Genomic DNA, 26,188 nt, shown 5'->3' with positions numbered 1-26,188 from the left:
ACGATTATCTCAAACCAGAACATATTGTTCGATTTAGCACCGCCCAGTAAAGGTATGAATCATTTTCACGCCACAAAGCTTGTTAGCGATCTAGGATGGTAATGGTATTTTACATTGATAAGCGCACCTACCTTGTAGCGATTTTAGGCAGGATAAGCATCGCTAAATTGACCACGCTACGGGACCCAAAAGTAAATAAATCAAACACATTTTATATAATGATTCAACCGACAATAAAACATTCGTTTAAGCAGAGCAATCTTTAGACAATTATCTAAACTCACCACTGCCTAGGCCGTTTGCTCTAGGCATCCGATCTTCCGGAACATTTTCCATTTTCCCACTCACTTTTTTCACAATCACGCCAGGAAAACTAAACCACACTAAAACAATCGAGCACTGCCATCCGGGTCTGCACCCGCTTGCCATCATCCAGAAGATTCACTATTCTCCTGGCAGGATCGCCAAATGTGGAGCTTGGAAATATTGTGGACAAGCGGGTGCCCCCCAGGAAGTAACTGGTGTTTACCTTTTGACGTTCGCGAAGTGATGACGCGACGACCGTTTGCACGCCTACTAGATTACTTGATGTGCATTTGGCAGACCATGTGCTACCCGCGTTCAATGGAAGGCTAGTCGAACAATAATGCAGATTCAATACCACACAGGTCTGAATCCATCATATAAATCTTCCCGTCCCAAAAAAACCTCTGCATACAAATTTCCATACCAATCGGACCAGTAGTTTCCGAATCCATAAGGGTTAGACAGGCAGAAATTCATTTATATATATATTTATATAGATTTCTGCGTCACAAATCAACCTGATATGAAGTTAAGTTTTTCAATGCCTTTTCTGCACCGTGCCGGTCGCGGACATTAATTTAGTTCCTACGGTTTTATTGCGTGTGAACTCTGTCGGTTTCCAAAAAGGTGGTTTTATTTATGTGAGCAGTCGTTAGTTTCCCAGGTTCGGTTTGAATCATGTTGGTCCTTTCAAACTACCTGTGTTATTTGGAAGAATATAAAATAATATTTTCAAAGTTTGATCCTTGGTTAAATCATTTATCTGATCTGCATTAATTTCTGAAGGAGTGCGTAAATAGCTATAAAAGCTCACAAACATACATAAGAAACCCCTCATGTCGTACCTCTACAATTTGATTAAATGATAAAATGTTTCCATTTCTCTTTAAATTGCCTACGATATCCTACCAGATATCCTGCATGAGTATTGCGAGGAATCTCCTTCAATAATTGTACAGGATTTTTTTTCTGAGATTGTTGGTAGAATTGGCGGCTATGTTGTTACTTTCGTGGCACAAATTTCCCAAATGGAGGAGAACGTGCCTCTGGAGCCGACCTACTGATACCTGATGTTGTTACTTTCCTTCAGAACACATTTATATATTAGTCAATCATAGGGAAATTGGAGAACTACAATTTGCATCTTGAATTTTGAAAAGGTCGATGTTGATGTTTTGGATAGTTTGATGTTTTATTAGAAAAATAATTTATTTGTTATAATTTTCTTCCGTGTCAAGAATTTTAAGTTTACTCAACGCTCATTATATAAGCCATAAATGGTTAAAATTTCATTGCATTCGGTTCATTGAATCCGGAGATGTAACAGCTCAAAGTTGGCTATCGGATATTTTTATCTTTTTCCAGAATCTTTATAACTTTGTGAAGAATTGTCCGATCTTTTCCAAATTTTGACAACTGATACACAACTTGTTGATGAACTTTCAGCAAAAATTTGATAATATTTGATGCACTTTTCGAAAAGTTACAGCTAGTTGAACCTATTTTTGAAAAGTGAAAACTTTGCCTGTCCCGATCATTTTGTCTATCCCCTGTATGTTGGCATAAATATGTTCTCTGGAAAGGGTTCCACAGTATTTTGACCCTGGGTCCCCTCATTTGTAAATCCGTCCTTGGACTGATGGACTTACAAAGGAATTTTCGCAATAAATCTTCAAGGAATCGAAAAACAAATTTCTAAGATATTCTCAGAGCAATTGTCAATGGAATTCTAAAAGAATTCCCAAACTCCCGTAAAAATTCCGGGAATAATCCTCAAAAAACTATACTTGCTTTGAATTTTTAGTTCTCAAAAATACAGTTTTGGTCATATCTACACCCGAACCTCTATTTAGGTAATGAGTCGGGACTGCCTCAATAGACATGGATAACCGACAAGAAAAAAAATAGAATTTCTACTTTAATGGATTCTTTACCTAATTTTAAGGTTGCAAAGAAGCTTTAAAGGAGGAATTGACTAGTAAAAGGGGGGAGGGTCAGAGGAATTGGAAGGAAGTTTTAGGGGGAGGTAAAGTCAGAGTCGTTTCCATGCATTTCAGGGCGCTTTAGGAGGTTTCAGATGGCTTTCAGACTTAGGGGGCCTCATAGGCTCAAAGGTGACCGTCACGATGATGATGGGGCTTCGGAGACATTTTAAAGCGTTTCAATGCTTTCAAGAGGTTTCAGAGGGATTTTAGGGAGCTATAAAGGCTCTCAAGTGAGTTTCACATAGATTTCATGGGGATTTCAGAGGCGTTTCATAGCGTTTCAAGACTTTTCGATGCGTTTCTGGGCGTTTCTGAGGTGCTTTGGAGGACCTTCTTTTTTTGACCTCTCGAGTGAGTTTAACGGAGGTTTCTGGGGACTTTCAGGGGCGTTCGTAGCATTTTAAGACGTTTCAAGGTATCTCAATAAGTTTTAGTGCGTTTAAGGAGAGTTCATAGGAATTTCAGGGGGTTTCAGGGGCTCTCAGGTGAATTTCACAGAGGTTTTAAATGCGTTTCAAAGCGTTTCAAAACGTTTTAAGGCGTCTCAAGGTATTCCAAGGCGTTTCTGAATAGCAGTTGAATTTCACGAAGGTTTCAAGGCGGTTTTAGCGGCGTTTGTAAGCGTTGGATACATTAGTTATTTTACTACATCACATACATTACATACTTTACATTAAGCGTTACGACCATAGGCACGTGAGGCTTCTTGGTCGAATCTTAGCCATTAAGCTCTTAGAGACAATCAAATACGTTAGTAGATCATAATGCTACAATACATAATTGATTACGCTTATAGATCCGATAACCTATACCCAAGGGAGTTTTCGAATACACCTACTTACACAAGCACGGAACCCACCACTTGATAGAACATAATCGATACCTGAGGATGTAAGAGTATGAACCTCATTCAAAATACTCATAGATACAACTAGCAGCTCTCGTAGATTCGATGACTTTTACTCATGGGAGTTCTTTGGAGTCCCTTGAAGAATCATTGAACTCATCACTGGATAGATCATATCTACCTGAGGCTGTATGAGTATGAACCTTGGTCATCTGCTGTTTGTGAATGTCTTAATAGTTTAAAATTGTTGGTATTATGAATCATAATGTAGATCTTTGTAAACAATACTCTATAATGTTTGTCGAAAAGATGCGTGGCTTTTACACCTTTTGGAGACAGGCAGTCACATTTCATGGCCAACTTCAAGAGGATTTTTCCACCACTTTCACCTTCATTAAGACACAAGCTTGGACACAAGTCAGATGAAGCCAATAAAGAATAAATTAGTAAATAAGAAAATAAAGCTTACAACAAATTACGTTGGTAGATCCGATGACCTATACTCAAGGGAGTTCTTGGAGTTCCTCAAACAGATTATGGACTCTCCACTTGACAGCAAATAGTTGCATGAGACTATGCGAGCATTAATTTCATTCATAATATTCAAACAGACCAGTGATTACACTTGTAGATCAGATGGTCTAAACTCTAGACAGTTCTCGGATACTTCTATAAAATCATATAATCCACCACAAGATAGAACGTACAGTATGCGGCAGGAAAAAATGCGAAAGTGTTTTTCAACTTCAAACCTCGTTTTCGTCCATTTGACATTAAACAATCTATGTTTCAACATTCCATGATCTATAATAGGCTAGTTTTCAGAAAAGTTAATTAATAATTTTCCCATTTTGGTCACTAACCTTTACAGGGCGGCGCCTGAAGCTGAAGACAATCAGAATTTTCAAACCGCAGAAAAGTACACAGGTCGCTAAATTTCGTATCTGATAAAACAAAATTTTTAATTTTCTCTACAATATCATTAAATATATGTACTTATTTCATCTAGTATGTGAAACCACATGGCTCTGGATCAGTGTGCTCTGGTTGTTAATCGAATTTAAGCTAATTTTGTTACTGTTATAGTCATTTTGTTTAATGACCATTGGGCGCGCAGTTTATTGATACCCGCTTATTAGGCTTGCATTATCACATGTTAAACATCAAATATGTTCATTTTTATTTTTCAGTGCTAGAATACAGACATTGACTGATACACTGTCATAAAAAAATAGTCATATATATCCCATATTTAGTGTGTAATAGTGCCTTGAACTTTTCGCATTTTTTCCTGCCGCACCCTGTAGATGCCTGAGGCTGTATGAATATGAACTTCATTCATATTTTTTTTCTGTAGATTCGATGACCTTTACTCAAGGGGGTCTTGGAGACTGTTAAAGAATCATCGAAATCACCAGTTGATAGATCACGTCTACCTGAAGCTGTGTGAGTATGATCCTTAGTGATAAGGCTCTTAGAGAAAACCGTTGGTAGAATCGATGGCCTACATTCAAATAAGTTCTTGGAGATCCTCAAACTTACAATAAACACACCACAGACAACACATAGTTGCATGAGGTTGTTGTGTAAGCATAAATTAGATTATTAATGCTTCAATACATTACTGATTACGCTTGTAGATCAGATGGCCCTAACTCCAGGGATTTCTCGGATACTCCTATACAATCAAAGAACCTAAGACTTGATAGAAAACAGATACCAGAGGCTGTGTGACCATGAACCCTATTCAAAATCCTAATAGATACATCCAACTAGAAGCTCTCGCAGATTCGGTGATCTTTACTCAATGGAGACCCTTAAAGAATCATTGAACTCACTACTCGATAGATTGTGGGTAGCTGAGGCTGTGTTCGTATGTAATTTAATCATAAAGCTCTTGGAGACAACTAGATTTTATGCCTTACTCAAACAAGTTCTTGGAGGTCCTCAAACAGAAAAGAACAGCTCAGAAGAGGTTCACTGCCAGCCGCTTTTCGGGGGGAAAAGCAGCAGACGAAAAATTGCAAATGCCGGGGCTGGGACAGAACTCATGATCATCCACAACATATGAAGTGAACGTGTGACCACTGTGCCACGGGCCCCGGTGTAACCCTACTTTATCCCTTTAAGGCCTCGTGAATTTTTATTGATTTTGATTTTGATTAAGGCATATCACTAACAACATTTGAATAAATGAAAAAGTTAGATTATTTTCGGTGTTTGGTGAAAAATCATGTTGAAAAAATACCTTTGTGCAAATGAAAATTTGGAGCACGGAATACATAATTATAGGATTCTATTATGATGATGAACCTGGACTTGTTAGTGGAGTACCTGTAAGTGAAAAAGTAAATCGTGTTAAGTACTGTTCCTTTTTATTCCACTACGTATTTCGACTTCAACTGGATGATCGACTTCAGTGTCTTGTCCTTGACTCGACTCGAGGATTCTATTGTTCTTCGACATGTCATGAACAAAAGTTTAATTATAATAATCACTCCATAATAAGCCATTAGAATAGTTTACTTATCTGCGGTATTTTGTAAATATTCCACTGTTTGTTTCACACAATGTCATCTGCTATTTATCAACGCAAACAATTCATCTTATATCAACGACAGCGACAATCCTCCGATCATCGACAACACCTGCACTTCCTAAGCATGAGTTTACGCTCGTACGTCACTGCAATTTCACGTGCGTGGATCATAGTGTCCTGTCTGGTGTTTGGGGTGTTCGCTTTCCAAACCGGACCTGTCAAATTCATTGATCGATTGATGGAAAAGAATCGCTATCGAAAGCGATTCAATGCATACGTCATTCTGAACGTCATCGACTGATGACATCAGCCATTCGGTTGTGTTCCAAATAAGCGCACGCCATAAGTAGGCGTGGTTTGAAGGGCGTCGTAGTCGAACTGGCCTATTTGTTTTATTTTTTTTATATATACATGCATGATTGCAGGTAGAGAACGAGGCAGACTGTATTGAAGCTGGAATATACTTACTAAACAAGGGAACAAACAGTTGGCTGAGGAATGGCTTTTTTAGCAGATGTTGACCACGCAGCTGAAAATCCAATATATGCGAGTGGTTAGAATCCTTATCTTGTCAGTTCTTGCGCCATGTAAATTTATTTGATTTTTTTTTGACTTAGTGTGTGGGGCCATAGCTTCTAGGGATAACTGCAGAGTTTTCAAAGTTCAAAAGCAGATTCTGTCCAAGTTTAGATGCAGGGCCAAAAAGAAGAATACGACGATGGGCACACGCTATCAGTTCACCCACAATAGCTAATTTGCTACCAACACTGGCGAAAAGCATTCGTCGTGATCGACTTTTGTACCACGCGACGCCACACCAATTAGCAGTAAATATCAGGTAATTAGCTTATGCGGCAAAGTTTTAGCGCACCATAGTCTAATATCGAAATTGAAGCACCACGACGGGAGTCGTCATCGTCACCGATTGATGACGCGCTATGGCAAAACCGTATCTACCTATGTACTGTACAATTCCACAACCGTCACGTTTATGCGATCAATCATATGGACAAGGTGCAGACCAGCAGCGATGCGACAATTGCAGTCGAAGTTTCGCCCACCTTCCCTACTCACGACAACCTGGAGCGCAAGTGATACTATCATCTGCCCGAGAAGCCGGTTCTCTGACAAGAAACAAACAGCAAACAAAGTACCTACCTTCGCGATTGGGGGATTCTCTTTGAAGCTTGTTTTTGTTCTCGCGTAGTTTCTCGCACTCGCGCTGCTGATAACACAGCTGTTGCTGTTGGATTTCGTTTCGCATGCTTCACGATTGCACCATCCACCTATCTATCCATCCATCCATCCATCCGTATTGGAACCGCCAATATTTATCTTATCAATTTCATGGCACTACGCCCCTGTCCATCACCACACCGGTGCTGGTAGTCGTGTTGGTGAGGAAGCTCTTGGACAATCGTCGCAAAGACCTTCGATCCGTCAACAAGATGCAATCGATTACCCTCTTCGGCTGGACGACAACCACAACGCCACGCAGCGGTATCAACAGTATTCGCTGGTGCGGCGCTCCCCCTCATGGCGCGGAGGAACGTTTTATAACAGTTTAATTCCTCCCGTGAGTCACAGATATGCACAGACAGCGTTACCCCGTGCGTGGGACGCGCGGTAAGAGAATATCAATTGACCATAAGTCGTAAACAGGCTGAAACCGATGGTGGCTGGATTAGAGAGGATATTTTTGGAGACAATACAGCCATTGTTGATAAGGCGGCGGCCCGCGGCCGGTAGCGGTGGCGCGATGCTTGGCGTTCAGAGCGCGATGGTCTCGTGCGACGTTTGTAATTTGCGGCGGGCTGGTTTAGAATGCTAAAATGCCGAACACGTTGTTCAACCCTTTCATGGTTTTATTTGAAGAGCGTTTTTTTTTGTTGTTCAAAATTTGAATTCGTGTGTTCTTCTAAACTGGGAGTACGTAGCCAAAAATATTGTAGTCTAGAGTTAACGAAATCGTGCTAGAGATTGATCTTCACTTTGATCCACATTACTTTGTAAATTTTCAATCTTTTGGCATGATTCCCCTATATATTTGGCCAGAGTACATGCATACATACATTTATTTGTTTAACATCACATTTAAGACAAGCCATAATCAACAATAGTACGCCACAATATTCGGTTTGTGGCTGCCGCTCTCCATCCTTGGTCGCGTCCGATGCTCGCCAAGTCACGCTCCACCAGGTTTGCCCATCGTGCTCTTTGCACTCCACACCTTCTTGTGCCAACCGAATCAGTAGCAAACACCAGCTTTGCAGGGTTGTTATCCAGCATTCTTGCAACATGCTCTGCCCACCGTATCCTTCCAGCTTTGACCACCTTCTTGATGCTGGGTTCACCGTAAACTGCAGCGAGCTCGTGGTTCATTCTTCTCCGTCACACACCATTCTCCTGCACGCCACCGAAGATCGTCTTTAGCACGCGTCGCTCGAAAACTCCGAGTGCATGGTTCATGTCTCGTGTCTGTAGATGACCACCGGTCTTATCAGCGTCTTGTACATGGTGCATTTGATGCGTGGTTGAATCTTTTTTGACCGCAGTTTCTTCTGGAACCCGTAGGGTAATTCATGTATTTTGGACAGGCTGAGGACAACGTTGAAAAAAACGTCCACTAGCTTTCTTAGAAAGCAATTGATTATTTTGCAAAGTTACCAATACGCTTATAATATGATTGTGCTTTGCGTTCCTGGTGACAAAAACCTTAACGAAAGCATTTTAAGCTGAGAAAATCGCAATTTCCGATCGCCTGTAAGAATTGCATTTTGGACACCGAATATATGTTTTGGACACCCTCAGGTATATATAATTTGGACAGGGCAATTATCTCAATGTTTAGCCATGAATACTACTAAATCATGGAAGTAGCATAAATTACAAATATTTTCTTACAAATAATCAAATTTCTCCGCTTAACAGGCATCTATTTTGATAACTATTACAGTTTTTGTTAAAATCGAGGAAATATCGCCAGACCCACAGAATACGCCTCCAAGTATGCAATCGCAGTGCATGCTCATGTAGTTCGTCAGATGACCAAAATATATTTACAGTAGAAAACTTGTAATGAATTTTGGACACCACCTATTTTGAGCGTTCTAGTTGAATGTTAAGAGATTGGCTGCCTAATGCTTCTTTATTGAACATGTTTCAATGCAATAAGGCTTATAAATTTCTTACAATTTTTATTTCAACGATTTTTAGGTGAATATTGTATGTGACTGTGAAGTGTATGTCGTCTTGCATACCTGTGCATTTGAGGGGTTTTAGTGAAATAATTTACTTTTTCGATAATTTTGAAGTAAATTCTTAATTGTTAAGCGTATTTTCAACGTAAGTCATCAGAATAGGGTCTATTTGATCCAATATCGATATTGAGAAGTATCTACTTTTATTAGCTCTCCGGAACAAGGCATACATCGCCGTGCATGTCCAAATTATATTTTTTACCCTAGTAGGCCCGACTTCCGCTGATGATGCGCCTCCGAATTTCACGGCTCACGTTGTTGTCAGGATCCGTAAGGATCCGAGGTAGACGAATTCTTCCACCACATCGAAAGTATCATTATCGACGTAACATTCGGTTCGGTTCCGCCTACCAGCATGTACTTTGTTTTTGAGGCATTCACCACCAGTCCGACCTTTGCTGCTTCGCGTTCCAGGCGGTGTACAGCTCTATCACCGTTCCAAATGTTCTGGCAATAATGTCCACGTCGTCCGCAAAGCACACAAATTGATCGGAATTCGTGAAGATCGTATCCCGGCTGTTGAGCCCGGCCCGTCGCATCACACCTTCCAGAGCGATGTTGAAGAGTAGGCATGAAAGCCCATTACCTTGTCGCAGTCCTCGGCGAGATTCGAATGAACTGGATAGTTCACCCGAAACTCTTACGCAGTTTTGCGCACCGTCCATCGTTGCTTTAATCAGTCTAGTCAGCTTCCCAGGAAAGCCGTTTTCGTCCATGATTCTCCATAGCTCTGCGCAGTTGATACTGTCGTATGCCGCATTGAAGTCGATGAACAGGTGATGCGTTGGGACCTGGTATTCCAGCATTTCTGGAGGATTTGCCGTACGGTGAAGATCTGATCCGTTGTCGACCGGCCGTCGATGAAGCCGGCTTCATAACTTCCCACGATCTCATTCGTTTTAGCTGACAGACGACGGAAGATGATCTGGGATAGCACTTTGTAAGCAGCATTTAAAATAGTGATCGCCCTAAAGTTCTCACATTTCAAATGGTCGTTTCTCTTGTGAATGGGGCAGATTACCCCTTCCTTCCACTCCTCCGGTAGCTGTTCGGTTTCCCAGATCCTGACTATCAGCCGATGCAGACAGGTGGCCAACTTTTCTGGGCCCATCTTGATGAGTTCAGCTGCGATACCATCCTTACCAGCTGCTTTGTTGGGTTTGAGCTGGTGAATGGTATCCTTAACTTCCCTCAGCGTGGGTGTTGGTTCATTTCCGTCCTCCGCTGCACTGACGTCGTCGTTTCTTCCGTTGCCGTGGGCTCCCGTGCCTACGTTCTCCACGCCGTTCAGGTGCTGATCCACCTTTCGATCACCTCACGTCCTCCGTCTTTGTCCCTGCATATTTCGGCTCGCGGCACGAAGCCGTTGCGGGATGCGTTGAGCTTCTGATAGAACTTCCGTGTATCTTAGGAACGGCACAGCAGTTCCATTTTTTCAAACTCCGCTTCTTGCAGGCGGCGCTTTTTCTCTCGAAAGAGGCGGGTCTGCTGTTTCCGCTTCTGTTTGTAACGTTCCACGTTCTGTCGAGTTCCTTGCTGCAGCATTACCGCCCGCGGCGTCCTTCTCCTCCAGAACCGGTCTGCACTCTTCGCTGAACCAATCGTTTCGTCTACTCTGTTATACGTACCCGATAGTGCTCTCGGCTGCGTTGTTGATGGCTGCTTTGATTGTACTCCAGCACTCTTCAAGAGGGGCCACATCGAGAACACTCTCGTCCGGCAACGTTGCCTCGAGATTCTGCTTGTATCCGATGACGACATCCGGTTGCTTCAGTTGCTCCAGATCGTACCGGGGCGGTTTCCGGTACCGTACATTGTTGATGACGGAGAGTTTTGGGCACAGTTTAACCATCGCCATGATCAGAGTGGATATTAGCACCACGATAGGTCCTGACGTCGATAATGTCGGAGAAGTACCGTCCATCAATCAGAATGTGGTCGATTTGCGATTCCGTTCGTTGTGGTGACCTCCAGGTGCAACGATACGGGAGGCTGTGCTGGAAGAAGGTGCTACGAAAGGCCATGTTCTTGAAGGCGGCGAAATCGATGAGGCGTAGGTCATTTTCGTTCGTCAGCTAGAGTGCGCTGAACTTTCCAATCGTCGTCGGTCTGAATTCCTCCTCCTGGCCTACCTGAACGTTTTGGTCTCCTATGATGATTTTGACGTCGTGGTTTGGGCAGCGGTCGTACTCGCGTTCGAGCTGCGCGTAAAATGCGTCTTTGTCATCATCAGTGCTTCCGGAGTGAGGGCTGTGCACGTTTATTATGCTGATGTAGAAGAATCGGCCCTTGATCCGCAACCTGCACATTGTTTCGTCGATCAGCCACCAACCGATCACGCGCCTCTGCATGTCTGCATCACTATAAAAGCTGTTCCCAGCTCACGTGTGTTGCTGCAACTCTGGTGGATGGTGTGATTACCTCTAAACGTTCGCACCATAGATACTGTCCAACACACCTCCTGCAGCGCTACGATTCCGAACCCGTGGTCCTTCAGTATATCGGCGAGTATGCGGGTGCTCCCGATGAAGTTGAGAAATCGGCAGTTTCACTTACCGAGTTTCCAATCGCAAGTCCCTTTTCGTCGCTGGAGTCGTCACCATTGGTATCGGTTCGTATTCTTCTCTTGTTGATTTTTCGGTGCTAGTCTTTTTACGGCTGGCTCGCACGGCCTGACACCAACCCACTAACCCAGGGTGCTGGGCTTTCCTTCCCGGAAGCTTCGGGTACTGCATTGGCATTTCCTCTAACTACAGTACTAAATAGCTAGGCTCAAGCTCCAGTCTTCGCCGGGAGTGGTGTTTTTGATGGGCGCTCAGGAGATAATATTTTGAGCTTCCACCCCCACCTATTGCAAACATTGGTTAAAATTTCCAGTAAAACTCTTAGAGAAATGCCTGAACAAAATTCTGGTGGAGACGAAATACCTGTACGAGTTTCTGAATGAACGTCTGGAAGAAATTACGAAGAAACCATCGGGTTGTTTTATGAAAGAATCTTCGAAATCCCAGTTGAAATTGGTGAAGCAATCCCTGGAGAAGTCTTCGAAGAGTTTCCCCAATAGAACTTCTCAAGTAATCCCTGGTGGAGGTTCATGGAGAATCTACATCAAAAAATCATGGATAAAATTCTAGTAAAACTCTCAAGGAAATTTCTTAAGAAAACCTTCATCAAAAATCCATGGAACAATTTTGAAGGTTACTACTGTAATAACGAATTTCTGAATAAATCTCCAGGAATTTATTAATAGGGAATCACTGGAAGAGTTTCCGAAGAAAACTTAGGAAGAATTTCTAAAGAAATCCTTGGAGGAATTTTAAATTTTGATCGTCTGAAAAAAAAGGCCGAAATCATTTCTGAAGAAATCCGAGGATGGATTCCTGAACGGAATTTTTGAAGAATTTATGGAAGAATTTCTGATGAAACCCATGAAAGCTTTTCTAGAGGAGTTCGTGAACAAATTGTTGAAGGATCCTTTAGAGAAAATTCTGGAGCAATTTCTGAACAAATTCATGGCAGATGTTCTAAACAAACTATCGGAACGAGATGAACCAGCTGAGGGTTAAATATCTCGATAATAAAGAAAAAATGATAATAGTAATAGACTTTCGGAAGGAACCCGTAGAAGACTTTCAGAAAGGTTTTGATTTAATGTTTTGCCTTTGTCGTACACTAAATGTACTGGCTATATGTTCACTCAAAAATAACTTTTTGATAGAAGGCGCGGAGGGTCGAGTCACATATACCAATCGACTCAGCTTGACGAATTGAGGTGATGTCTGTGTGTGTACAAATAAACTCACCTCACTTTTTGGCAGTAAACCTCATCCTATTTTATTGACCGACGGTTCATTCGACGCGGCATCTGGTCCCATTGTTCCCTATTGAAACTGATTCGGATCAGTCCAGCCGTTCCGGAGTTATGGCCATTTAGGTGTTCCGGACCGGTACTAAAAAAACCTTTCGATAAATAGCTAACTATCTGAAGTAATCCCTGTAAGAAACTCCTAAAATCCCTGGAGAACATTTTCGGATGAATTTTTGATAGTTTTTTTTTGTGACCCCTGGAGTTATTTCCGAGGAATTTGTGGGGTAATCCTACACAGAAAGAAATTCTGAAAACTACACGTGACGTAAATATTGAAACGTTTAAATTTCCATTTCATTTCATTCGATTTTACATAAAAGAATTTCTTGTAAGCAAAATTGTAAGCAAGCCCCATACTGCAGACAACCTGTAATTTCACAAGCCGATGGAGAATTGTGGTGAAAGCGATGGAGGTCATTATGTTACAGCGAACTCGATGTAACAATTTTTAACCGTGTAGGGTGCTCTAGTCTAAATGGAAAGGAATTATTTTTTTATCTCAAGAGCTAGTTACTCACTGGGTATCTTGGAGTAACCTCAATGACACCACTGCATCGGGTTGAAGTGACTGCCTCCAATATAGCATGTACCTGGAGCAGTACTTCTTTGGTGAACAAACAATCTGGACATATCTCTTCAATCTAGCTGAAGTCAGTAGGATAACAGTGTCCAGGCTGTGCTACCAGCTGAACACACAACTTTTGGCTGGCGGTTTTTGTCATCGAATAACTTTTGAAAGCATGTGATTGGAACTTGTGAGGGTGCAATTTAAACTTACATTTGATAGAGCTACCAAGTCGGAACTGCAGTCTGGGGAATTAAAACAAAACTTTTAGATTTTTCCAACGTTTCGACTCGTATTAGAATCCTCTTCAGGGAATAATTCTGGCTATTCGTTTTTCATTTGCGGTAACATAGATAGAACTGTTGGTGTCTGAACCATTAACCGTTATGTGTCCGACAAACTTTTTGCTTTTTTCTACACCGTGCTTTTTAAATGCGCACTGGGTACACGGGTACCCTGTCGGCCACATAAGGGTTAAACATTGAATATTTGGATATTGAGCGAAGTCAAGTCAAAACGTTGGGAAAAATCTAAAACTTTCGCTTTAATTCCCCAAGACTGCTGTGCCAAATTAGTAGCTCTATAGATCGCAACAGTCGAACTCTCTTTATCCTTATAATTGATTAAAAAAAAACAAATGCCTCAATATTTTAACTTACACTAAGCATAAAAGTTATAACTTAAGCATTTTTCTTGAATTTTACCTTATTTGAGGTGGGTTTCAATTCATCGTGTTTGTTTACTGTCATTTGGCAATGAATGGCCCATTATCATAGCCACCACGCTCACGCTGCTTGCTTCCATTGAAAAGCTCTTATCTTATCAACCACAGCAGAAGAAGGCACGGTGATGGATTCGATCACCGATTTTGAGTTTGCAAAGTCTACAACCACAGTTATGCCACAGACAAGTAGATGTTGTTTTGAGCAACTGTATTGATGACTGTTTGGTTATGTGCATGATTTTTATGATTTATGAGCAGATCCACATAAGTTTAAAAAAAAATTCGATGATGCTATTCCAACCTAATGTTACGATTGCTTGAGCTGACAATAAAAGCTTTTGAATCAATACCAAATGAAGAATTTATTTTAAATTCGATGTTATTTGCTCCAGCTATGGATCGCAATTTGTTGCGTTCATGTGTCTATGAATACGAATCCATATCTTCTGATAACATTCACATTGCTGCGCACACTCATCGTGTCGCCTTGACTGACGGTCGACAGAAAATGACCACGACTCATTAGCTCATCATGGCGGTTGGATCCCTTCGTCGTAATGAATCGTAATAACCTGCTAAATGCTATTCCACAGAAATACTAATTTCTTTCAATTTTCTCCCAATTGCAGAAGCCGAGCGTTCCGACCGGGTACGACTCGGAAGTACCGGAAGCGAGCCATCCTAAAGAGCGGCGAGTGCAACATATCCACATCCAAGGTGTCGCAGCAGCACTTGCGCTTCCTGCAGGATATTTTCACAACCCTGGTGGACGCCCAGTGGCGCTGGACCCTGTTGGTGTTCGCCTTCAGCTTCATCGGTTCGTGGCTGTTCTTCGCCGTGATCTGGTGGTTGATATCGTTTACACATGGCGACCTGGAGGAGATGCACCTGCCCGATCATCAAGGTAGGCGACGATTTTTTTGCTATGAGTCCAAGCTAATAACGATTGCTATGATTTGATACGTTCTAGCTGAAGTCGGGTGGACCCCTTGCGTGTATAACATCCACTCGTTCACCTCGTGCTTCCTGTTCTCGATCGAAACGCAGCACACGATCGGTTACGGTGTTCGGACGACCACCGAAGAATGTCCCGAGGCTATCTTCATCATGTGCTTCCAATCGATCTACGGAGTGATGATCCAGGCGTTCATGGTGGGAATCGTGTTTGCTAAGATGACCCGGCCGAAGCACAGGACACAGACACTGCTCTTTTCGAAGAATGCGGTCATTTGCCAGAGGGACGGAGAGTTGAGTTTGATGTTCCGGGTGGGAGATATGCGCAAGAGTCATATCATCGGAGCTAGCATTCGGGCGCAGTTGATCCGAACCCGGACGACCAAAGAAGGGGAAGTCTTGTCCCAGTATCAGACGGAGTTGGACGTAGGGGCGGATGGATGTGGCTCGGATCTGTTCTTCATTTGGCCACAGATCGTTGTCCATAAGATCAACGAGAACTCACCGATGTATAACATGTGTGCTTCGGATCTATTGCAAGATCGATTCGAAATCGTGGTCATTCTGGAAGGTACAGTAGAATCCACTGGACAGTCCACCCAAGCCAGATCAAGTTACGTCAACTCGGAAATCCTCTGGGGACATCGCTTTGAACCCGTTGTGTTCTACAACAAGGACAACCAAGGATACGAGATCAACTACAGTAAGTTTGACGAGACGCAGCAGGTGGACACTCCTCTGTGTTCCGCTCGCGAGTTGGCCGAGTTCTACAAAATCCAAGACGACTACAGAAGCAACGGTAAGTAGCAGTTCAACGGCCGGAACAGTAGGCGTTCGGCCGCTGTTGCCAGGAGCGACACCGATTGCATGGCTTGCTTGCTGAACGTGATGGTTATTGCTTTCTTTTTATTATTTTCTTCATTTGTACTGTTCCAGCCGAGGACTCGATCCAAACGCCTGCTTAGATGTCCTATATAAATGTGCTCTAGTGTCGTCGTCGTTCCCTCATGCATTGACATAAGGAGAAGGGTGCTTTATTTCATTCCTCAACCTTCCTCATGGTCCATCTCCTCCACCATCCTTCACCCTCTTCTACTCACAACTGTTTTTCCATTCGGTCCCATTTGTTCCTCATCCCCATGATCCATCCAACCAAAACCAATCCTAGAATACTACGGTGCGTTTGCAAAACTATCATTCACTCATTTAAACTATCAAGTAAGTTCAACCCTGGTGAATTGGTTTACTCACATGGTTAGAGGCGTTCAAGTAACCAAAAGTTCAGATCGGGTAAGGTTAAGACTATCGTAGCAAAACGTTGTTGGTATCTAAGCAGACCATGCAGAAATCTTCGAGTGTTTGTCCATATGGGTTTGTCTACAAACTCAGAGAAATTCCCAAAGGATTCATGAAGAAATTCCCAGAGAAATTCGTAGAGCAATATCTGCGAGAATTCCTAGAGAAATTTCCTTAGGAATTGGTTGAGGAATTCCTCCGAAAATTCCTCCTGAATACCTCCAGGATTTACTCCTAGAATTCCTCCTGAAATTCCTCCTGGAACTCCTCCTGGAATTCCTCCTGGAAGTCCTCCTGGAATTCCTCCTGGAATAACTCCTGGAGTTCCTCCTGGAGATCCTCCATGAATTCCTGCAGAAATTCCTCCAGAAATTCCTCCATGAATTTCTTCTGGAATTCATCCAGGACTTTCCCTGGCATTCCTCCAGGACTTCCTCCAGGAATTTCTCCAGGACTTCCTCCCGGAATTCCTCCAGGAGTCTCTCCAGGACTTCCTCTTGGAATTCTTCCAGGAATTTCTCCAGGAGTTCCTCCAGGATTTACTCCTGGAAATACTCCAAAATTCCTCCTGAAATTCCTCTCCCTCCAGGAACTCCTCCATGAATTCCTCTATGAATTGCTCATCGAAGTTCATCCTCCTGGAGTTCATCCAGGAATATCTCTTCCTCCAGAAACCCGTCTTCTCCAGGAATTCCTCCTGGAATTCCTCCTGGAATTCATCCAGGACTTACTCCTGGCATTCCTCCAGAATTCATCCTGAAATTCCTCCAGAATTCATCCCGGAATTCCTCCAGAATTCCTTCAGAATGCTTCCTGAATTCCTCCAGAATTCTTCCTAAAATTCCTCTTGGAAATCCTCTTGAAATCCGTACTGGAACTGCTCCAGGAGCTCCTCCTGGAATTCCTCCTGGAATTACTCCACGAATTCCTCCAGAATTCATCTAGGAATTCCTCCTGAAATTCATCCAGGAATTCCTCCCAGAATTCATCCAGGAATTCATCCAGGAATTCCTCCTAGAATTCTTTTAGGAGTTTCTCCTGGAATTCCTCCACGAATTACTCCTGAAATTCATCCATGAATTCCTCCCGGAATTCATCCAGGAATTCCTCCTAAAATTCCTCCAGGAATTTCTCCAGGAATTCCTCCTGGAATTCCTCCTGGAATTCCTCCAGGAATTCCACCAGGAATTCCTCCAGGAATTCCTCCTGGAATTCCTCCTGGAATTCCTCCAGGAATTCGTCCTGGAATTCCTCCTGGAATTTCTCCAGGGATTTCTCTTGGAATTCCTCCAGGAATTCCTCCTGGAATTCCTCCAGGAATTTCTGCTGGAATTCCTTCAGGAATTTCTTCTGGAATTCCTTCAGGAATTTGTCCTGGAATTCCTCCAGGAATTTCTCCTGAAATTCTTCCAGGAATTTCTCCTTGAATTCCTCCAGGAATTTCTTCTGAAATTCCTCTAGGAATTCCTCCTGGAGTTCCTCCAGGAATTCCTTCAGGAATTTCTCATGGAATGCCTCCTAGAATTTCTCCTGGAATTGGTCCAGGAAATTCTCCAGGAATTCATCCAGGAAATTCTCCTGGAATTCCTCTAGGAATTCTTCCTGGAGTTCCTCCAGGAATTCCTTCAGGAATTCCTCATGGAATGCCTCCTAGAATTCCACCTGGAATTGCTCCAGGAATTCCTCCAGGAATTCCGTCTGGAATTCTTCCAGGGATTCTTCTTGGAATTGCTCCTGGAATTTCTCCTGGAATTTTCCAGGAATTCCTCCTGGAATTCTTTCAGGAATTCCTCCTTGAACTCTTCAGGAATTCCTCCTGGAATTCTTCTAGGAATTCTTCCTGGAAATATTCTAGGAATTCCTCCTGGAATTCTTCCTGGAATTTCTCCAGGAATTTCTCTTGGTATTCCTCCAGGAATTTCTCCTGGAATTCCTCCAGGAATTTCTCCTGGAATTCCTCAAGGAATTCCTCCTCGAGTTCCTCCAGGAATTCCTTCAGGAATTCCTCATGGAATGCCTCCTAGAATTCCTCCTGCAATGGCTCCAGGAATTCCTCCAGGAATTCTTCCAGGAATTCTTCCAGGAATTCTTCCAGGAATTCCTCCTTGAATTCTTCAGGAATTCCTCCTGGAATTCTTCCTGGAAATCTTCTAGGATTTCCTCTTGGAATTCGCCCAGGAATTCTTCCTGGAATTCTTCCAGGAATTCCTCCTGGAATTCTTCCAGGAATTCCTCCTGGAATTCTTCCAGGATTTCCTCCTGGAATTCTTCCAGGAATTCCTCCTGGAATTCTTCCATGAATTCCTCCTGGAATTCTTCCATGAATTCCTCCTGGAATTCTTCCAGGAATCCCTCCTGGAATTCTTCCAGGAATTCCTCCTGGAATTCTTCCAGGAATTCCTCCTGGAATTCTTCCAGGAATTCCTCCTGGAATTCTTCCAGGAATTCCTCCTGGAATTCTTCCAGGAATTCCTCCTGGAATTCTTCCAGGAATTCCTCCTGGAATTCTTCCAGGAATTCCTCCTGGAATTCTTCCAGGAATTCCTCTTCTGGAATTCTTCCAGGAATTCCTGCTGGAATTCTTCCAGGAATTCCTGCTGGAATTCTTCCAGGAATTCCTCCTGGAATTCTTCCAGGAATTCCTCCTGGCATTCTTCCAGGAATTCCTCCTGGAATTCTTCCAGGAATTCCTCCTGGAATTCGTCCAGGAATTCCTCCTGCAATTCTTCCAGGAATTCCTCCTGGAATTCTTCCAGGAATTCCTTCTGGTTTTTTTCCAGGAACTCCTTCTGGAATTTTTTCAGGAATTCCTCCTGGAATTCCTCCTGGAATTTCTCCAGGAATTCCTCGAGGGATTCCTCCTGGAACTCCTCCTGGAATTTTCCCAGGAATTGCTTTAGGAATTCCTCCAGGACTTCTCCCAGGAATTCTTCCTACAATTCCTCCAGGAATTTGTCCAGGAATTACTCCGGAAATCCCTTCAGGAATTCCTCTCTAGAAAATCCTCCGGAAATTCTTCTAGGAATTTCTTCTGGAATTTCTCTAGAAATTGCTTCTGGAATTTCTCCAGAAATATCTCCAGAAATTTCTCCAGAAATTTCTCCAGAAATTTCTACAGAAATTTCTCCTTGATTTCCTCTAGGAACTTATTTAGAAATGTCAGGTATTCAACTAAGGTTTTTAAGAAGTTAAGAAGCAATGCTTGAAGCATATTAATATTTAATGCTACTTTGTTAATTCCGAACTTTTGGTGACTTACACGTGATGTTCAAAGGCAATTAGTAATCCAACCAGAAAACTAACTCTCCCTCATTCCTACCGAAACGCAGACAATCTCGACAACATCTCCTCCAAGACGCTGCTGGAAAAGCGCTGGCAGCGCAAGTACCAAACCCTGATGCACAGCATTAGCCAGTTCCACCTGGAGGACGAATCCGGCTCGATGCGGCTGTGCGTCAATCCCTCGCCCAACTATCTCACCATCCAGAACCTGCCGCGGAGGAACCGATCTTACCTGCAGCTGGAGAACAACCTGCGCAATCTGTTCGATTCGCCACTGGGCCACTCTCCTCTGGCAGCGCAGCCTCCGCCGCCTCCTCCGTGTTCCACACCTCCACCGGCCATCAACGAACCGCCGGGCTACGTCGGAGGCCAGAGGGCTCGGAGTCGAACCAACTCCTAGGGACCGTGGACTGAACTATGGGCGAGAGATGGACCGCACTTGGGTATGTGTGCGAGGTTCCTTCAGAGAGCGAGAAAATCAAAAAGAGATCTTACTTTTTACCTTTGTTATAGCGTACATTCCCAAACAACTCAGTCTGTAATCGAATCGCAAAGTGCTTTTAGCTAGTAGGATAACAAATTCAGTACTAAAGTGGACGATATCATGTAGCGTTTAAGGCCTAGGTAGGAAACTATTAAGTATTAACCGACAAGTGAGGAGTAAAACACCAAACGATTAGTAAATCGAGTGATATTTTAACGCTATGCGGGGTCAATGTAATGAGTACCTATTAGAAACTGAAAGAAATTCATTTTAATCTGAAAATGTTGTCACAGCATGGTATCACTTTTAACGAAATTTCGACAATCCCCCAAGAATTCAGTAGGTCCGCATCCCAAATTCGATGTCCTTGTAATCCGCGTACATCGGGTTGAAGAATTACTGGAGCAGTCCCGGGAGGAATATTTAATAGAATATGTGGAGGAACTTCATAGAAATCTCAGGAGAACTCCTAAGAAGCCTTCCGGAAAAAATAATCTTTGGAAGAGTATTCGAAATCTTCAAGGAATTTCTGAAAAAAACATTAGAGAAAATCACATGGATCAAGAAGGAATCCTTGAAACGTTTATCTAACGAATCATTGAGTATATTTTTGAGAGTTCTTCAAGAAATTTCTGAGTAAATTGTAGAAGCAATTTCACTGCACAGTTCTTTCACAAACGATTCCCTGGTTTTGATGTGCTCCGATTACCGACTGGTTCTCTCTGATCCGTCGAACCTAATGCAGCATTGGTTGTCCTCTAATATTACCACAAGAATATCCTCCGGTTTACTAACATCTTCAAACAGTTTTCGAAGCCACAGTGGCTTCTGACGTGCCCAGCTGACTGAGAGCAACGAACGTATTCCGACTCTATTGATGCTAGGGTCAAGAAGCTCTGCAGACGATTTGAGCAGGGTATTGATTGCAGCTCCAGCATATGTTGATTTTCGTGTCTTGAAATTGTTAAACATAGCAATTGGAGACAGCGTTTGTGGATCACAACTACCAGAGTAATGAAGTGTCAAGCCGGATGTAACAAAACCACTAACCAATAAAGACATAGTTGAGAACATCCCAGACAACCAGTAATCGTATAAGATGTTGCATAAGATGATAAAGTGGAGGCCATATGCGTACATGCCTAAATTTAGGCGCATGTAGAATGTACGCATATCGCCTCCACTTTAACATCTTATTCGACGTCTTATACGATGACAGGTTGACTGGGATGGTTGAGAACCACTGCATTCCAATAGGTTATTGGCCCAGCACCATTAAGAGAAGATGGAAGACGATAAGCGTGGACCTTTGACAGTCACAATTAGGAGCAATGGGCCAATCGCGTGACGGTACTTTTAGAGGAAAAAGACCCAATGGAATGCATCGAGCAGTACATAGAGAAAGCAGAGTACTTCGCTGGAGCTGATAAAGATACTCCCGAAGTAAAAGTAGAGAAGAAGTGTAAACTCGCGAAACGCAGGAAGGACGATTGCAAGTGTAAGAGTCTGCTGATAGCCATTTGAGGTTCCGACAAGAATTGCTGGAAAGTCTCCGGAACACCTTTCAACGACGAGGATTGCAGAAGATTTGGAATGATGAAACTAAAGGAGTAAGCATGCAGAACCATCTTCTGGAAAACGACAAGCTTCTTCGGGGATTGAAGACGACAGGAGCGAGCATAGAAGAGCACGATGCGATCACGCAACTGTTGGTAACGCTACCGGAATCGTACCCCACTATTTCCAAGAATAGTTCCAGGTTGATTTCTGTTGTCCACCGTTCAATTATGTTCCTAATGACCAAGTGCCGTGGTACATTGGTGAATAGTGAAGTGACATTGAGGGAAATCATTATGTACCCTTCGGGAATTTTGAAACCGTTGACTTCCTTGCAGAAGTCGAACGAGCCGGATGTGCTGTACTGACTGCGAAGTGATGATTGGAGGATGTTAGCAACATACCTAGCAAGTTTGTATGTTGGAGCAGTTATGTTGGGGATTACCGGACGGAGTGGAAGGTTTTGTTTGTGGGACTTTGGCTGGCCGTATATCCTAGGGCAAATAGCGTTGTTTGAGGCCAGTTTGCGAGCCGTTCTGTGGTCAATAAGCTTCAGTTTTTGAAGTCTTTTGACTACGCTGTTGTTCCCCTATTGGTAACTAGATGTGGGGTCTGCTCGTGCCTTTTGGTATGTTGTTGTGTCGCTCACCAGTGCTTGCCTTTTTTGGTAATAATTCTCCCGCATCATGATGACGGCCCTGTTACCTTTGTCGGCAGACAAGACGCAGATATCTCGGGGTGTTCTCGTAGATAGCTTTTTGTCGCATTGGAAGCAGCTACGCAGAACTTGGTCGTGGAATCGCGCACCTCCACCATCGAGTGAAAACCGTGAATGAAATTTAATGTTACATTCACGATTCTACAACGATTTCTGTCCTGCACGTCCTTGTCGGAGTTGGTGAGCAAGACTCCTTCCACATCAGCAAAAAGGTGGTAGAACGGGACTTGCGCTAGCGATGTAGTGGGTAGTGCGAATCTAGGGCAAAGACTCAGTAGGTGCAGAACGTTCGCCGGCCCCTTTAACTCCGTCGCGTTGAGGATTGCGTGTTCGGGCGAGCTACTTTTGCTTTGAAGGACAATTCTTCAAACAAACATATGGAACAGCCATGGGAAACTCTCTCTCGCCAATTGCTGCAGATATCGTCCTAGACTCAGTCATTACTAAAGCTATGAGCTCTCTACCTTTCGAGACTACAATTTTTTGGAAATACGTGGACGATATCTTTATGGTAATCCCGCGGAATACTGAGCTGCTCGACGCATCCAATGGAGTAGAACCTAGGCTACAGTTCACCATTGAGATCGTACAGGATGGCAAACTTGCGTTCTTGGACATGACCGTCATAAGAAACCCAGACCAGACTTTAACGACGGAATGGTACGCCAAGCCCATCGCTTCAGGGAGAATGCTGAATATCAAGTCATTCCATCAGCCGAAACACAAAATGAATGTGGCAAAAATATTCATTCATAGGGTTTGCTCACTCACACAAAACACAAACCTTCGCAAGAATGGATACCCAAAACAGTTAATTAACCGACTACTGCAGCTGTACACCACAAAACCCCACCCAACTCCATCGATCGTCAAGAACCGCCAGGCTGACGTTCCACCGCCCAACCCCCCCAGCCGACCATTGTGCCAGCAATCACCCACATCCGCTTAACCACCACCGTCAGTAACACGCACAGTCAACCGCCACCTCAATCATCAACTAGGCCAGCACTGCACAGATCCCACACACCGACGACATCCAGAGCCAACAATGACGAAATTGAAATCCACCAACCAACTAAACCATGCACCGATCATCAAACAACCACAGGATCCATCCATGACGCCAACATGCAAGTACACGAAGATCCATCTGAAATAAGACAAGAAAAACCCAGATTAATCCACCTAGTGGTGATAGTGCCTTTCTCGTCGAATATGTAGTCATGATCTTTACGTCGACATTAGCCGATCCTAAGAACACTTATACGCTTAATATGATTCATTTAAAATTTGGCCTCCTTATGAACCAAATTGTGCACAGTAATTTTAGACACAAAAGGAGATTGGAAAAACTTTATTCAGTGTTGATGCGATCAAATTATAATTTTCCCATAACACGTTGATCCATCCTACTTTATATTAACACCACAGGAATTTGAAATGGTGCGATTCGATGAGATTGCTTTGGTCACGATTTTATTCTCTTGCATATATGAAAACTTTGACCACAGACAAACAGACGTAACACCTTGAACGATTTTCATGGAAATCCATCGCCCAGTTCACACTACCATCACCTGGTGGAAAAGTTGCACGAATCACTGTGTTGTGCAATGTCGTCAACAGAAGGCGCTAGTGTGAAACGTCAAACGCATAGAAAAACGATGCATGCGCCTCTGGTTGTGAAAGCCACAACTATGAAAATTTAAAATGATCGTTAAAAGCGTGGTCGATGGAAATTTCGCAAGTGTTACGTCTGTTTGTCTGTGCTTTAACTATTTCTTCACTTTTAATCTTACCCAACGTTTACCAGGCTATCAAAAAAGCCACGATTTGATTTATTGCTAACATTGGTTTTGTTCACTTTCATAACTCCACTATTTGATGTGCCGCATGTATGGGTTTTGGTTTACTTCTATATTTTACCATTTCCGGCAGGGCACTCGTTACCTGTTCTTCAACACCACCGCTTCTCTCAAATGTGCGTCTGAGACTTGTTGCTGACAAACTGTTAATTAGGTTCCCGGATACGCACAGCTGGTGTAGTTCGACAGGTGATCAAGATTGTGTGCGTTGTGCAAAACGATATGTTGACTGGTATGCTGAATATGATACACAGCGCGGCCTTTGTAATGTTTCAAACGCACATTTGCACGAAATTCACGCGGCAAGTCTTTTTGGAAAGGAACAGCCGCACTTGAGGAAACGCCGCAATGTTATCTGCCTTAAGAATGAAATAAAAGGGGAGCAAAAAAAACGCGGCTGATCTTTTCCTCAGGGATTTGCCGCGTGTACTTTTGGGCAAATGCGCTAATATCAGCGTGCGCTAGCTCCAGCGGCACAGTGTACAAAAAAGCGCTTACCTTTACAGTTGCAAATTCATGATCTGAAATACGATGTTGAATTCGGAATTACAAGAACACGAGAGGAGCTAGACGTTCGATGTCAAAGAACGAATTGTGGAACGGAACAGTGGCCTCAAATTTTCCTAAGAGAAAATTCAAATTTATTACACATTTTTCAACGATAATTTACAAAAACAAATAAAAGAAACAATTCTTTCGAGCTTATTTGCTTTAGAAAACTAAGTTATTCAACTAAACCAATAGATTGAAAGATCTTTGTTGGTAGATAATTAAAAAAACTTTCGAATGAGGGTTAAAAAGCTGCGATAAGTTTGACCATTTTCAAGTTATGGCCAGTTTGAAGCAAGCAAAGTCAAAAACATGTAAAGTTCAATTACTACGTAACGATTGAGATTTAACCATATGCGTACACATTTTTTCACCATTTATGATCCTCTATCGCTCCTTAAAAAGTTTGCATTCACGAACCAAACAGCCTGTATAGTCTGAACCTATTTGCTTGCTAACGTTCATAAGGTTATCAAAAAAAGTCGCGCTTTGCTATGTCGCATGCATGGGTTTCGTTCAATTTTATATTTGGCTGCTTTCGGAGGGACACCTGGAACTAGTTCCAGCGTTACCGGCAGTCCCTAATGTGGTCTTAGCCTACTCCCTTGATAACCAGTCATCAGGTTATCGGAAAAGCCGTTATTTGTTGTATCGTATGCATGGTATTGGTTCTCTTTTATATAAGGCCATTTCCGGTCGGACACCCGGAAACGGTTCCGGTACAAGACCGGTTCAGATATGGCCTGAGATTATTTTCTTGCTAACTGTTAATCAGGTTATCGAAAAAGCCGCTGTTTGATGTGTCACATGCATGGGTTGGGTTCACTATTATATTTGGACACTTCCGGTGGGACATCCGGAACCGGTTCCGGAACACTACCGGTTTAGATATGGTCGGAGACTAGTTTCTTGCTAACATTTCATTAGGTTATCAAAAAGCCGCGCTCTAATGTGTCGTATGCATGGGTTTGGTTCACTTTTATATAAGGCCATTTCCAGCGAGACACCCGGAACTGGTTCCGGAATACAACCAGTCTCCAATGTGGCCTGAGTCCACTTCCTTACATCAGGTTTTTGGAAAAGTCGTGATTTGATGTGTCGCATGCATGGGTTTGGTTCACTTTTATATTTGGCCACTTCCGTCAGAACAACCCGGAACCGGTTCCGGAACACTACCGGTTCTGATATGGTCTGATACTATTTTCCTGCTGACCGTTCATCAGGTTACCGAAAATGCCGCTGTTTGATGTGTCGCATGCATAGATTTGGTTCTCTTTTATATTTGGCAACTTCCGGCGGGACATCCGGAACCGGTTCCGGAACACTACCGGTTCTAATATGGTCAGAGACTATTTTCCTGCTTACCGTTCATCAGATGATCGAAAATGC

General features: G+C 43.0%; 1 protein-coding gene across 4 annotated transcripts in view; it reads left to right on the top strand.

Annotated features, from left to right (window-relative positions):
• LOC109431749 (G protein-activated inward rectifier potassium channel 3) overlaps nt 1-20,329 on the top strand; it is a 69,358-nt gene extending 49,029 nt beyond the window's left edge. For 2 of the 4 annotated variants that reach the window (XM_062861026.1, XM_029869102.2), the window contains exons 2-4: nt 14,724-14,998; nt 15,065-15,847; nt 19,674-20,329. In XM_062861026.1, the coding sequence (XP_062717010.1) occupies nt 14,724-14,998; nt 15,065-15,847; nt 19,674-20,026 (1,411 nt within the window). In that variant the 3' untranslated portion in view covers nt 20,027-20,329. Of the gene's footprint in view, nt 1-14,518; nt 14,659-14,723; nt 14,999-15,064; nt 15,848-15,984; nt 16,267-19,673 lie in introns of those variants that run through there. The other 2 variants (XR_009999505.1, XM_062861027.1) reach the window with 2 other exon arrangements.
• The last annotated feature ends 5,859 nt before the right edge of the window (nt 20,330-26,188 follow it).

This window comes from Aedes albopictus, chromosome 3 (genome assembly GCF_035046485.1).
Source record: "Aedes albopictus strain Foshan chromosome 3, AalbF5, whole genome shotgun sequence".
Classification (NCBI taxonomy): Eukaryota; Metazoa; Arthropoda; class Insecta; order Diptera; family Culicidae; genus Aedes; species Aedes albopictus.
Note: the sequence above shows the minus strand (reverse complement) of the source record. Positions and strands in the feature narration are given on the sequence as shown.